This window comes from Callithrix jacchus, chromosome 11 (genome assembly GCF_049354715.1).
Source record: "Callithrix jacchus isolate 240 chromosome 11, calJac240_pri, whole genome shotgun sequence".
Classification (NCBI taxonomy): domain Eukaryota; kingdom Metazoa; phylum Chordata; class Mammalia; order Primates; family Cebidae; genus Callithrix; species Callithrix jacchus.
In genome coordinates this window covers 22,838,950-22,852,483 of record NC_133512.1, presented here as the reverse complement: position 1 = coordinate 22,852,483, position 13,534 = coordinate 22,838,950, and the positions used below count along the sequence as shown (strand labels likewise).

Genomic DNA, 13,534 nt, shown 5'->3' with positions numbered 1-13,534 from the left:
TGAAGGGAACCAAAAATTGCTTATGAAAGATGGTTAAAATGACTCAAAGAAACATATTTATTCCTCCCACAACTACTGCACACACATGCTTGGATAAAAAGAGTGCATATGATCCCACCATTATGCTCAAGATTAACATTTTGGAGAAATCTGTTTACAACAATGGATGAACTAAAGAATAATTTCCTTTTTGAATATCTTTCAACAGCAAAAGCTTCCACTGAGAATTGGGAGAAAATGTTTCCAGTTCTAAAACTCACTTTGTGATGCATTCCTGGGACTCACAGTCACTTCTGAGTTTGTGATAAATCACAGCTCCAACAGCCAGGGGCCCGGCATCCCCACAGAGGAAGGTGACCCTGCGGCCATTCAGATTCCGAAGTGTTCTTTTTACATAATCCAAGGACCGGAGCAGGTAGGTCTGGTCACATGTGACCCGGTACAACTGCAGGTATAAAAGGGCTATGCCTGGAATAATTTCCCACCCCGAAAGAAAAGCATTATTATCTTTTCCTTTTATCTTCAGGACATTATTTGTAATTACACAAAATACCTTCTTCTACATAAATCTTATGTTTCCAAAGGGGTAACACCAAAACAATACATATCATACATTTCTTAAAAAGGAATAAACAAAACTAGGACAGAGAAATCAGAGAGTAAAGAACAGAAACCAAGTTTGTACATGTTATCTTGCTACTTGTCCTGGCACAGTGATTTAATACCTCTTACAGGCAAGGGAAGATCCATCACTTCCTACTTATTGGCAGTTAATTTTCATTCATTCCAAGGTTATATTCATTCTCCCTTGTACCTCTGGCTAACTTGGATCTACTTTTACTTCTCATAAAACCATTTCTCCTATGTTATCCCAAATCATTATTTTCTGAACTTTATACCTTCTTCCTATTTTTTCCCAAATTTTCCCAATTCTATTTTTCCCAATTTTTCTTTTCTTTTGTTTTTAGACGGAGTTTCGCTCTTTACCCAGGCTGGAGTGCAATGGTTCGATCTCAGCTCACCGCAACCTCTGCCTCCTGGGTTCAGGCAATTTTCCTGCCTCAGCCTCCCAAGTAGCTGGGATTACAGGCACGCGCTGCCACGCCCAGCTAATTTTTTGTATTTTTAGTAGAGACGGGGTTTCACCATGTTGACCAGGATGGTCTCAGTATCTTGACCTCATGATCCACCCGCCTCGGCCTCCCAGAGTGCTGGGATTACAGGCGTGAGCCACCGCGCCTGGCCTATTTTTCCCAATTTTTCAATGTTCTTTAGTGAACAACCCTCCAAAGGACCAACCAACTGGTGAGTGAACTTGCCATTTCTGGGGCAGTCACATGGTACAGAGCAAGATGACCAGTACAAAGGGCATGGGTGGTTCGTCACCCACCAACCTTTCCATTCTAGATAAAGAACAGACTCAGATCTTCAAATGAATCCGAGAATCGTCAGAGAAGGGCCTATATGGCTTCTTAATGAAGCATATTCTTATGTCTGGGTTTGAGAAGACAATATGACAGCTAAGTTAAAAAATAAAAAAGAATCAGTATAAATATGCATTTACTAAAGTCTTTTATAAGTATTGACAGAGATGATATGCTGATGAAAAGGCCAAACGAAACATTTCCTTCATATTTAAGCTGAGGTTCTTCAATATTCTAGTCTTTGTCTAATATCCTACTCTGATTTTTTATTTTTAATTTTGCTTTTTAAATTTATCTAAATATCTAGCTGCTTCTTTCTTTGATTCTTCAATTCAGGGTATATCACTTCTCTTTCAAATTATTCCTTAACACTTTTTGAAGTCTTTCACCATTATCCATTTCTTTAAAGATGCTGAGTCAAACAGATATGAAAGTTGCATATTTGGAAGCTCTGAAAAATATTCTTCTGCATGAGTTGCTTATCATCTCCTTGAGTGATGTTTTCTGTATTCGAAACATATAAGCATATAGGAAACAGTAAAAGTTAAATACCTATAAATTTTAAACATAATAATCACTATAAAGGCTTAGAAATGAGTATTCCCTGATTGACTCAGAAATCTCTAAAAATATGATGCTAATCTGGTAAACCTATGAACCTAAAAACCAGTAGTTACATATACTTAATGCTTCAGTATTTTAAAGTAAATGACAACAGGTAAAGTAAAAAACAAAAAAGGTCATGATGCTTTGTCATTTCTCGTTGGCAGGTGCACACGGTGCACTAGGTAAAAGGAGCTGCAGTGAACAGGCCTTAGGGATGTGGTGGGAGGTTCTGGGGAGCGTGCACCTGTGAGCAGGCTCAACCTTCAGGCCAGCCTGTGCCTTTGGACTGTGAACTACACCAGTGCTTCCCATCCCCACGCCCTCAGTTGGCTAGGATGACTAGTGGGAGCTGCAGCTGATTATCTCCCTTTCCCAATGCTGAAAGCTACAGCCAGCTGGAGCTGGGCAACTCCTTTGCTCCGGGTAGGCGGGGCTGCAATAAACCACTTGCAGGAGAGGCTCTGGTAAAGCAGTTTCTCCTGACGGCAGGCCTTGTCAAGAACCGAAGGCTCTGATGGAATTCAGTATGGTTCCTTCCCCCCGAACCTACAAGAAGCACGAGGGGAGTTTTCTCTGACATTCACTGCAGCCTCGACCTCCTGCCTCAGCCTCATGAGTAGTTGGGACTACAGGCGTTTACTACTGCACCCAGCTAATTTTTTTTTTAATTTTTATTTTTGTAGAGATTGGGTCTTGCTGTGTTGCCCAGGCTGGTCTCAAACTCCTGGCCTCAGACCATCCACCTCTGTCTCCCAAAGTGCTGGGATTACAGGTATGAGCCACTGTGCCATCTTCTTCTTAAACTGTACGCACAGTTTAGGGGAGGTATGGGTCTTGTGGATTCCATGAAGACCTGGTGGAGCTCCTAGAGGTAAAATTTACAAAAGTGTGCGAGCCCCTATGACTGGGTCCCCATGGAGTTTTGTCTCTCTGGCTTGTCCACACTGAGCCCCTGCAATTCATCATTAGCATTTCAGTCTCCTGCCCTAGCACTGGTTCCCACAGTGCCTGCTGCTCCTGTTAGCTGTGTGGTCACATGGGCATACGGGATTGGCCAACAACAAACTGCATACTCACTCCCACAGAACATAATCACAATAGCATGTTTTTCTATACCTTTTCTACGTTTAGCTGTGTTTAGATACAAAAACACCATTGTGTTACAATTGCTACAGTATTCAGTGCAGTAATGCTGTACAGCTTTGCAGCCTAGAGCAACAGGCTGTATCATAGAGCATCAGGATGTGTAGCTGGCTACACAATCTAGGTGTGTGTGAGCACCTCTATGATGTCTGCATAATGAAACTGCCCAATGATGCGTTTCTCAGAACGCATCCACAATGTGAAGCGATGCACAATGCTAATTCTTGGTATCCACCGGTTTTGCCAGTTTTTGGTGCAGCAGTTTGCCCCCGTGACCTCACTTCTCTGACAGAGCTAAGAGCTGTCAAGTTTTCACTTTGTTCAGCCTCTTATTTGCTAGGATGCAACACCAACTTCTAAACTCCTTACATGCTAGAATGGAAGACCGAATCTTTGTTTCTTTTTCTTTTAGTTTCATTTAGTCACTTACTTATTAAGCGAGCATTTATTAAAGCCTTCCTAGACAAGGAGGACACTTTGCCCTCTGCTTTCTGTGGGATCAGCTCTTTCTTTGGCTCCTTGCACTTTGGTCTCATTTCTGAAATAATTTTGTCTTTTCCTTAAATTTCTTTTCTTCGTCAATTTTTTTTTTTTTTTTTTTTTTTTGAGACGGAGTTTCGCTGTTGTCACCCAGACTGGAGTGCAATGGCACACTCGGCTCACCGCAACCTCTGCCTTCTGGGTTCAAGCAGTTCTCCTGCCTCAGCCTCCCGAGTAGTTGGGACTACAGGCGCACACCACCATGCCCAGCTAATTCTTTTATTTTTAATAGAGACGGGGTTTCACCTTGTTGACCAGGATGGTCTTGATCTCTTGACCTCGTGATCCACCTGCCTCAGCCTCCCAAAGTGCTGGGATTATAGGCATGAGCCACCGGGCCTGGCCTCGTCTGTCAATTCTTATTTCACACGCTCTTATTGTCTAGCCATCTCTTCTCTGAGTTCCTTTACCTCTGCTTTGTGAACTCACTGCTTAGCTAAGTTACAAAATGAATGCTGAAAGTACTGCCAATTTGTCTCCACCTTATAGTGACATTTTCCTTGTGCATTTTCTCCTTCCATTGAGAAATGTTGATTTTTCTTTTTCTTCCTTATATTATGGATACAATAATTATGTTTTTTCTTAAAATTGAATTTTTCTATATGAACGATTAACAGGACAAATCCCTGGAAAGGGAAAGTGATTAGGGTAGCTTTCCCAATTTTTTTCCCAACGGTGTCCTCTTGCTAAGTGATAACAGTGTATTTAACATGGGAATTCTGGTGACCAGATCTCCTGACTCTCAGACCCTTCCTTGTTTCAGAAGTGCCCGTCGCTGCTGCTTCCTTTCTTTCCTAGACCATCAGTGGGGCCAGCAAGGGTGCTGCTCCATCTTGCAAGCTAACCCCGCCACCCTGTAAGTCATGCCTGTTCTACAGCTCTCCAACCACATTCCCTGTGCACTTTCCATGCCTTTATTCCCGGCTTCTCCTGGCACTGCCTGCCTGCTCGGCACTCAGATATGCCCACAAAAGTTCCCACTGAGGCTGGTGCCCACTCCGCCCGGAATCTGATTCTGGAAGGATGGGTGTAGTCAGGGAGATTTGGCCACGCCTGGAACTATGCTTCCTCGCCCACACAGTGGCTCTCTACACTGGTTCTGAATGCTGCTGGTTTTTTACCCAACATGAATTGTGTGTTTTCTCTTTCTCAAAATTTTGTTAAAGGGATAAGTTGTGGGTGCTTCATTTATTCTTCTTCCATTTTCTTTTGTTGAGACAGGGTCTCACTCTGTCACCCAGGCTGGAGTACAGCAGCACAGTCATGGCTCACTGCAGCCACGACCTCCTGGCCTTGAGCCATACTCCTGCCTCAGCCTCCTGAGTAGTTGGGACTATAGGTGTTTACCAGTGCACCTAGCTAATTTTTATTTTTGTAGTGACGAGGTCCTCCTATGTTGCTTAGGCTGGTCTCAAACCCCTGGCCTGAAACCATCCTCCCACCTCTGTCTCCCAAAGTGCTGGGATTACAGGTGTAAGCCACTGTGCCCAGCCCACTTCTTATGTTGTACACACAGTTTAGGGGAGGTATGGGTCTAGGTAGATTGCATACATCTACCTGAACCCCTAAACCCTATTCATTTAAATTACTGAAACTAAATACTTCCATGATGATTCCCAAAGACAGCAACAGCTAGGGATTTTTTTTTTAAGCCAGTCAAATTTTCAAGCAATACTGATTTCTGGAAGCCCCATCTAGAGTTCCTAATGTAACTGTTCTGGGCTGGAGGCTAAGAACTGTAGTTTCTTACAAAGCTCTCTTGGTAATTCTGATCCACAGCCAGTTTGGGACCTAATAATCAGGGGTTTAGAAACCCTTTTTCAACAAGTGAAAAAGCTGTAAATAAAAGGCATCTTGGGGAAACTGTGCAACTAATAGCGATGCTATTTTCCTTCCAAAATACACTTATTCTTTGTATTTTAATTCAGGTTAACCACAATTACCTAATTGTATTACCCTTGAAATAGCTTTGGCCCTATAAATGAACTGGCTCCATGTCTTTCTGGGTTTATAAGTCAGCCTTCCCAGTAGCTGGAACTATAAGCACACGCCACCACACCCAGCTAATTTTTGTATTTTTAGTAGGGACAGGTTTTACCATGTTGCCCAGGCCGGTCTCAAGTGATCTGCCCTCTTTGCCTCCCAAAGTGCCTTGGATTACAGGCTTGAGCCACCACCCTGGTCTATGCTGTTTATTAATTAAACTATAAGAATCCAGCAAGAAATCATTCTAAATGTGTATCTAAATTGTCATTAGGAATTTAGTCAGACTTTCATCTAATCCCTGAGAACAAGGTCATCTTTTATTTTCTTTCTACTCCCCAAACAGTTACTAAAATATTCTGGGTACCTGGCAAAATAATAAGAATGCAAAGGTTAGTTAAAGCAAGTTAATTTTTTAATTACACTTTTTGATGTGAGGTGTATTACTGGTTGTTTAACTGCTATCATTAAAATAAAAAAAAAATTATGTGCACAAATGAATCAAATAAGTACAGGCAGTAGGGTAGATAGTTTGTATCACAGAACAGAGAAACCACAGCCTGTCACAATGACCAGAGCAGCAAAGAATGCTTTAAAACTGACCCTAGGGCAAGTTTGCTCTTGACAGTTACACATTTTCACAGACAGCTATATATTAGGTTAAATAAATAACCTGATGTTATTTATTTACATAAATATATAAAAAATATATAACACACTAGATATAAAAGTTCAAACTTCAGGTAGAAGGCCATTTCTTTAGAAATAAAATTCCAAATAATCTCATCATTGAAGACACAGACCAAGACTTCAATTAGAAGGCATAAAATCAGTCAGGCATGGTGGCTCACGCCTGTAATTCTAGCATTTTGGGAGGCTGAGGCAGGAGGATCTCTTGAGCTTAGGAATTTGAGACCAACCTGGGCAACATAGTGAGACTCCATCTTTACAAAAACATAAAAAAATTAGCCAGATGAGGTGGCACGTGCCTGTGGTCCCATCTACATAGGAGGCTGAAGCAAAAGGATGGCTGGAACCCAGGAGGTCAGGGCAGCAGAGAACTGTGATTGCACCACTATACTCTAGCCCTGGCAACAGAGTGAGATTCTGTCTCAAAAAAAAAAGGTATAAATTTTTACCATTTTATTTTATTTTATTTGAGATGGAGCCTTGCTCTGTGGCCCAGGTAGCAGTGGCACAATCCTGGCTCTCTGCAACCTCTGCTTCCTGGGTTCAAGCTATTCTCCTGCCTCAGACTCCCAAGTAGCTGAGATTATAGATTCCGACCACCACGTCTGGCTAATTTTTCTATTTTTAGAAGAGATGGGGTTTCACCATGTTGGCCAGGCTGTTCTTGAACCCCTGACATCAGGTGATCTGCCCGACTTGGCCTCCCAAAGTGCTGTGATTACAAGTGTCAGCCATCGTGCCCAGCCAAATCTTTAGCATTTTAAAAAAGAAGAAAATTTCAAAGTCAGGTCTTATATCTCATCTAAGAAGCAGTGACTTAGACCCCACAGTCTCACCTGTCCAGCCAGTATAAGCAGAGCAGTCATGGGGATCAGCTGTCTTCAGCCCTTCTTCCATTTGCTGTAAAAGATCTTTAATTTTGGTCTGGATCCGTCTTATGAAATTATGAATGATCTGAGATCCAAAAGAAGAGATAACTTTAATTGCACAAGCATGGGACAATGTTGTAATAAATACTTTAAAGTCTAAATTATACAAACATAACAGACAAAAGTTACTTTCCTCAGTGCATCACTGGTTGGAGTCTACCTTGGTTTTTATAAGGTTACTTTTTAAAAAATGAGATATCCTAGCTAAACTATAACTCATAAGCAGAATCACAAAAAGATAACTTGCAGAAATCAAAGAATTTTAAAAAAACAGAAAATAAAAAAGGATGGATTTAACTATACAAATATTTCAACCTCTATAAGATAAAGAACATCAGAAAGAAGGTTTAAAAATTAATGACAAAGGGGAAATACATACAATATAAGCTATAAATCAACAATAAGCAAAAATACATAATTACACCCCAAATTATTAAATTCCTCATACAAAAGAAAATAACCATATGCAAAAAAAAATTCAATCACTCAGTGATTAATGAAATGCAAATAAAAACAAGTACTGTGGTTTTCCTTCCAGATTAAAAAAGAATACTACAGAAAGAATTATGTCCCAAGGCTACTAAGAGCAAACAAAACTGGTATTCTTATTCATCGCTGGTAGTCTTTCCCAAGAGAAGTATGCAACATCCTTAAATGATGTAACTGATAGTGTTGTTAAGATCTTTCCAACCTTTGCTGATTTTTTCTTTTTTTGAGATGGAGTTTAGCTCTTGTCTCCCAGGCTGGAGTGCAATGACACCATCTTGGCTCACTGTAACCTCCCCCTCTCCTGGGTTCACACAATTCTCCTGCCTCAGCCTCCTGAATAGCTGGGATTACAAGCTCCTGCCACCGCGCCAGGCTAATTTTTGTATTTTTAGTAGAGACGGGGTTTCACCATGTTGGGCAGGATGGTCTCAAATAACTGACCTCAGGTGATCCACTGGCTTTGGCCTCCCAAAGTGCTACAATTACTAGCGTGAGCCACTGCGCCCAGTCCACCTTTGTTGACTTTTAAAAATCTACTTGCTCAATCAATTGCTCAGGAGGTATTAAAATCTCCCGTTGTGATTACGGAACAGTTTATTTCTCCCATTAACTCTCTCTCTCTTTTTGCTTTCATGTATTTTGAAGTTCTATTATTAGGCACAGACAAATTAATGACTATTATGGCTTCCTGACAAACTGACTCATTTTCACAATGAAATGTCCTTCTGTGAGACTGTAGAGAAAATACTTTCAGGTTTCTGCACAATTAGGACTTTCAGGAAAAATTCTACTGAAATTTGAGATTCTTGACTAAAAGTAAGCCTTAGGAGCAAAGGTGTGCAGTGTGAACTCCAGAAAGGTTTCCTTAACCCTGGATGTGCATGTTTACATTTCAGAGTGTTTAAGGCCCCAGAACCAGGAGACATTTCTGACTTGTAAAACTGAAGACAATGGGTTCATCTTTTCCATACAGAGAATTATGGACATTATGAAAAGATTAAAGAAAGATACTGCTATCTAACTGCCTTTTCCTCTTTTATAAAAAGCGCAGAACATTTACTTTCCTTATCCACAATACAGGCTTTGCTGATGAAGGACATCAGACCCTGCCTGCACTGCATTGCACCACAGGTAAGAACTGGGACCCAGGAATTGCCCACTGGTTATTTGCTGTCAGGTAAACAGGAAATTCCTGATCCAAAAACCTTTCGCTACATTCAGGACAAAATTAATTAACATAAGCATCAAAACCGAACACCCTCTTTATCTGCTCGTCCTAAGAGCTAATTTATGGGACATTTCACACATAGTCACCAAGTTTTCGGATGCCCACTACTTGCTTACTTGGCCATCCATTCACTTTCAACCTTCCTCTTTTTATTTAAAGTGCATCTCTTGTGTAGCTTACAGTTAGGTCTTTGTTAATTTACTCTGATAGTCTTAGAGTCCGTCAGTGGACATGAGCAGAACCCTTTTCATTGGCAGGATGCCCTAAGAGAAAGTGCGGTTCAATTAGCCCTGAGTGGCGCATTTTCCAGTCTCACTGTGGAACAAACCCCATCTATTCCTGCAGACTCACCTCTAGGCTATATTTTTTTAAAACTGGAATGAATTCAAGCCCTCGATCCTCAGAAAGAAATGTCTAACTTTCTTGTGTAATACAGCATGGCTCCTATGCAGAAAATCAACAAATTTGCTTCTTCAGTCTTTTATAACCAAAAGCAGAATAAGGAGGACAAAAAGGAAAAAAAAAGAAAAGAAAGAAAAACACAGAAACAAGAGGCAGAGGCAGGCTGAACTGTTGGCTGTTATAAAGCCCCCAGGTCCCTCCAGGTTTCCCTGAAGATACTCCTCCAAAGGACTGCTACCAGTGCAGAAGGCCAGGATACTCAAAGGCAAACTGCCCCCAATGAAATAAACACAAAAAGCCCCACCCAACTTGTGCCCTCTGCCACTGCCGAGGTCCGAGGACCAAAGGGCTCCCAGGACGGAATCCCAATCCCTGAAAGCCTTGAGCTGAAGGGGCTCTCTGCTCTGGCTGAAAACAGCTCACCTTAAGTGGTGACTTCAGGAGGCAGGAAAAACTCATCTCACACCATGTAGGTCTGGAGTGCCAAGGCTCTCCCTGACTGAGGGGATAAAGCAATAAAGGAAAGTAGTAAAGGGGCTGGCCCCACGCTTATAAGCTCTCCTGTAAAGCTTAACTCTTTCTTCTCCATTCCTTTCTTCTCTTTTCCTTTCTTTTTAAACAGTCTTCCTCTGTTGCCCAGAAAGGAGTACAGTGGCACCATCTTGGCTCACTGCAGCCTCTGCCTCCTGGGTTCAAGCCATTCTTGTGCCTCAGTCTTCCAAATAGCTGGGATTACAGGCATGCACCACCACATATGGCTAACCTTTGTATTTTTAGTAGAGAGAGGGTTTCACCATGTTGGCCAGCCTGGTCTCAAACTCCTGGCCTCAAGTGATCCACCTGCCACCACCTCCCAAAATGCTGGAATTTCAGGTGTGAGCCACCATGCCCAGCCCATTCCTTTCTTCTTTTTTTCTCTTTATCTGTTCAATCAAGGGGTCTAGGCTTAAAAGAGAAAAAAAGCATCCTAACCCCTGATTTTGTTATTCTCTTTAAAACTCCAGCTGGTTACATATTATGGTCCATTTTTGTGCACGTTTTAAACTGATGGGCAAGCTACAAGAGAAATTCAGAGCTCTAATGGTTAACGTGCAACGTAGAGTTTAAAGTAGAGTCTTCTAAAGCTCTCTTCCCCTCTTTGTTTCCTGACTGCTTTAAATTTTCGGTTACTAAGTTGCTGGTGCTAAGATAAAACTCATTATTTACAGCCCAACTAATATATAAACATTGAAAACTCACTGAAAGTTAAAAGAAGAAAAGGAAAAGAAGTATTTTTATTAAGGAACGTTATAAAAAGAAATTTTATACAAGAAAGAATCTTGTAATGGTAAATTTTTATCTTAAAGTAAGATAACCAGTTGTAAAAAAACAAACAAAAAAAGATGTTTAGAACAAGCCAGAAAGTCCAAGCATGTCATATATGGTCTGTGTAAGTCATGAAAATGTTGGGGGGCACGCAGGCAACTTACTTGCTTGCCTGTGAATTTAAAAAAAAAAAGAAAGCAAATGTTCATGAAGGAGAATCTATAAAAGGAATTTTGTATAGTCTTTCTAACATTAATCCTCAATGTTAAAATAAGGTTTTCTTAAGGTATTAATCTGCTCTTAATAAAATTGCAACATGTTTTTCTTAGAATTTTATAAAAATTTAAAAAAAAAAATCCTCAGAATCATATCTCTGAAGTACAACATTTTCTGTGTCCCACTGTCTTCAGCTTTTTCTCCCTTGGAAAAGGCCTAGGATAGTAACTCTCTTCTTCAGTCTTTATCAGCTCCTGTAACTTTTTCCTTCAGTCCTGTTATTGTGGCCTGATGCTAAAATGTTTCATCTTGAAGGTCAACATTAACCAATGTTTTCCTCTAACATAATTCTGTACTCCTGGCTTTTCTTGATATTTATCTAAGTTCTGAATGTAATCAAAAAGTCTCATGCTGTTCCTGTGAGTCATGTGTTCCCCTGCTATACTCATAACCTCCTAACCCTAAACACACCCTTCCTGTGTCTAATTAAATTCAAACACTTTTTCATCAAGTTTAACTTCCAAATTAACTAAGTTGACACCCATCAGAAAAAAGTCACACTGCAAAAGGTCTTTCTTTGCCTTTTTGGAACTGGCTTTTAAAAAAAACCCAAATTTTTATCTTCTAGAGTTCGTAAGATTCACCTGCAAATAATGCTGCAGATGACCTAAGAATCACTCCCCAATAATGGCGGCTACCTTTACGAATATCCCCAGGATTCAGCTGAACACGAATTTCATCTTAACATAATCCCCCCTCTAACGAGTCCCTTCTTCCAGTAAGGTCCAATATACTACGTCCCACAATCCAAAACAATAACCTGTGTAACTTCTTGACCAACTAATAATCCTAAGTAGGGCCAGCTCTACAACCTGGTCAGCAGGAAGCAGTTGGTAGATGAGACCTTCCTCCACATGCCAAAGATCTCTCATTGTTGCTCTGTCATGGGGGAAATGTGGAGTCCTAATTAGAAAAAGGAAGTCATGCTGGTGGGAGCAATGGGAAGCAAAAAATAATAATAATAATAAGCTAAAGTCTGCCTTTCGTCAGGGTCCAGAACATTCACCTCTCCTGTGCTCAACATATGAGCAGACACCTACAGTTAGCTCACTGCAGCCTTGGCATTATTGATACTGCACAAAGCTCTCCAGCAAATCCCATAGCACCATTTTATAAAAGCTCCAGCAATCCTCTGTTTCCTTATAGTCAGCTTCTCTTCACTGGTCTGCCTGTCACGTCCTTGCAATGTCTTTTCCTTCTTTCTCTAATAAATCTGCCTTTCTGTATTTACGACTGTCTTGGTAATTTCTTGTACCGCCATGCCATCAGCCCAGATAGTGGCCACTCACCCACGACAGTCTCCATCAGATATCAACCTCTGTTGCTTTTTTTTGAAACAGGGTTTCACTCCTGTCACCCAGGCTGGAGTGCAATGGCATGATGTTGGCTCATTGCAATTTCTGCCTCCCAGGTTCAAGCGATTCTCCTGCCATAGCCTACCGAGTAACAGGAACCATAGGTGTGTGCCACCATGCCAAGCTAATTTTTGTTATTTTTTTGTAGAGATGAGGTTTTGCTATGTTGCCCAGGCTGGTCTCAAACGCCTGGGCTCAAGCAATCCTCCTGCCTCTACAATGCTAAGCGCTGGGGTTACAGGCGTGAGCATTCATGCCTGGTCTGATATAACAAATTATTTTACATGGTAGTGTTTTAATCTTAAAATGTCTTAATTTGCCTTCATTCTTAAAGGATATTTTCAATGAATAAAGAATTCTGGATAATGGTTTCTTTCAGGACTTTCATGTTATTTCATTCTCCCCATCTCCATGATTTCTAATGAGAAATCAGTCATCAGAGAAATTCCCTGTATATAATGTGTTGTTTTTCCTCTGCTCCTATCAAAATGTACTCTTTACATTTGTCTTGATTTGGGCTTCTTTGTGTATATTCCTCTTGGTGTTCTTGGGGGCATTCTACATCTATAAATTTCTAACTTTCACTGAATGTATAAAATTCTCAACCATTATTTCTTCAAATACTTTTTCTATCCCACTCTTTCTCTGCTTCCCTTCTATGATTCTATTTACCAACAGCTGGATGGTTTGACATAATTAATAGGCCCCTGAAGCCCTGCCTTTTTTTTACCCTTCATTATTTTTTTCTATTTTGCACACTGGATAATTTCTATTGATCTATTTTCAAGTTCGCTAATTACTAATTCTCTCTTTCCTCTTGAAACCACGCCTGCAAAAATGAAAATCATGACAGTGAAAGGGATCTGACCTGAAAGACTCTATCTTGCTTCTAACCTCCAAGCTGTCCTTGTTCATTCCTGGGTGCTGGCTGAACTAACTTTGAGAATAATTTTTACACACACACACTCCATATAAGTTTATATATATACACATATATATAAAATCCATATATATGTATACACACACACACACACACACACACACACACATTTTTTGAGATGGAATCCCACTCTCTTGCCCAGGCTGGAGTGTAGTGGTGCTTTCTGAGCTCACTGCAAACTCCACCTCCCAGATTCAAGCGATTCTCCTGCCTCAGCCTCCCCA

The 13,534-nt window shown here is 40.8% G+C and overlaps 1 protein-coding gene and 1 long non-coding RNA gene across 5 annotated transcripts in view; both read right to left on the bottom strand.

Annotated features, from left to right (window-relative positions):
* LANCL2 (LanC like glutathione S-transferase 2) overlaps nucleotides 1-13,534 on the bottom strand; it is a 60,431-nt gene that overhangs the window by 31,096 nt on the left and 15,801 nt on the right. For all 4 annotated transcript variants that reach the window (XM_035253455.3, XM_035253458.3, XM_035253456.3 and 1 more), the window contains 2 exons: nucleotides 7,223-7,340; nucleotides 261-468 (listed from right to left, as the gene is read on the bottom strand). In XM_035253455.3, the coding sequence (XP_035109346.3) occupies nucleotides 261-468; nucleotides 7,223-7,340 (326 nt within the window). The remainder of the gene's footprint in view (nucleotides 1-260; nucleotides 469-7,222; nucleotides 7,341-13,534) is intronic.
* LOC144578334 (uncharacterized) lies at nucleotides 8,182-11,426 on the bottom strand. The gene is made up of 2 exons (XR_013523889.1): nucleotides 9,858-11,426; nucleotides 8,182-9,476 (listed from the first exon to the last, which is right to left on the bottom strand). It is a non-coding gene; the product is annotated as an uncharacterized LOC144578334 (long non-coding RNA).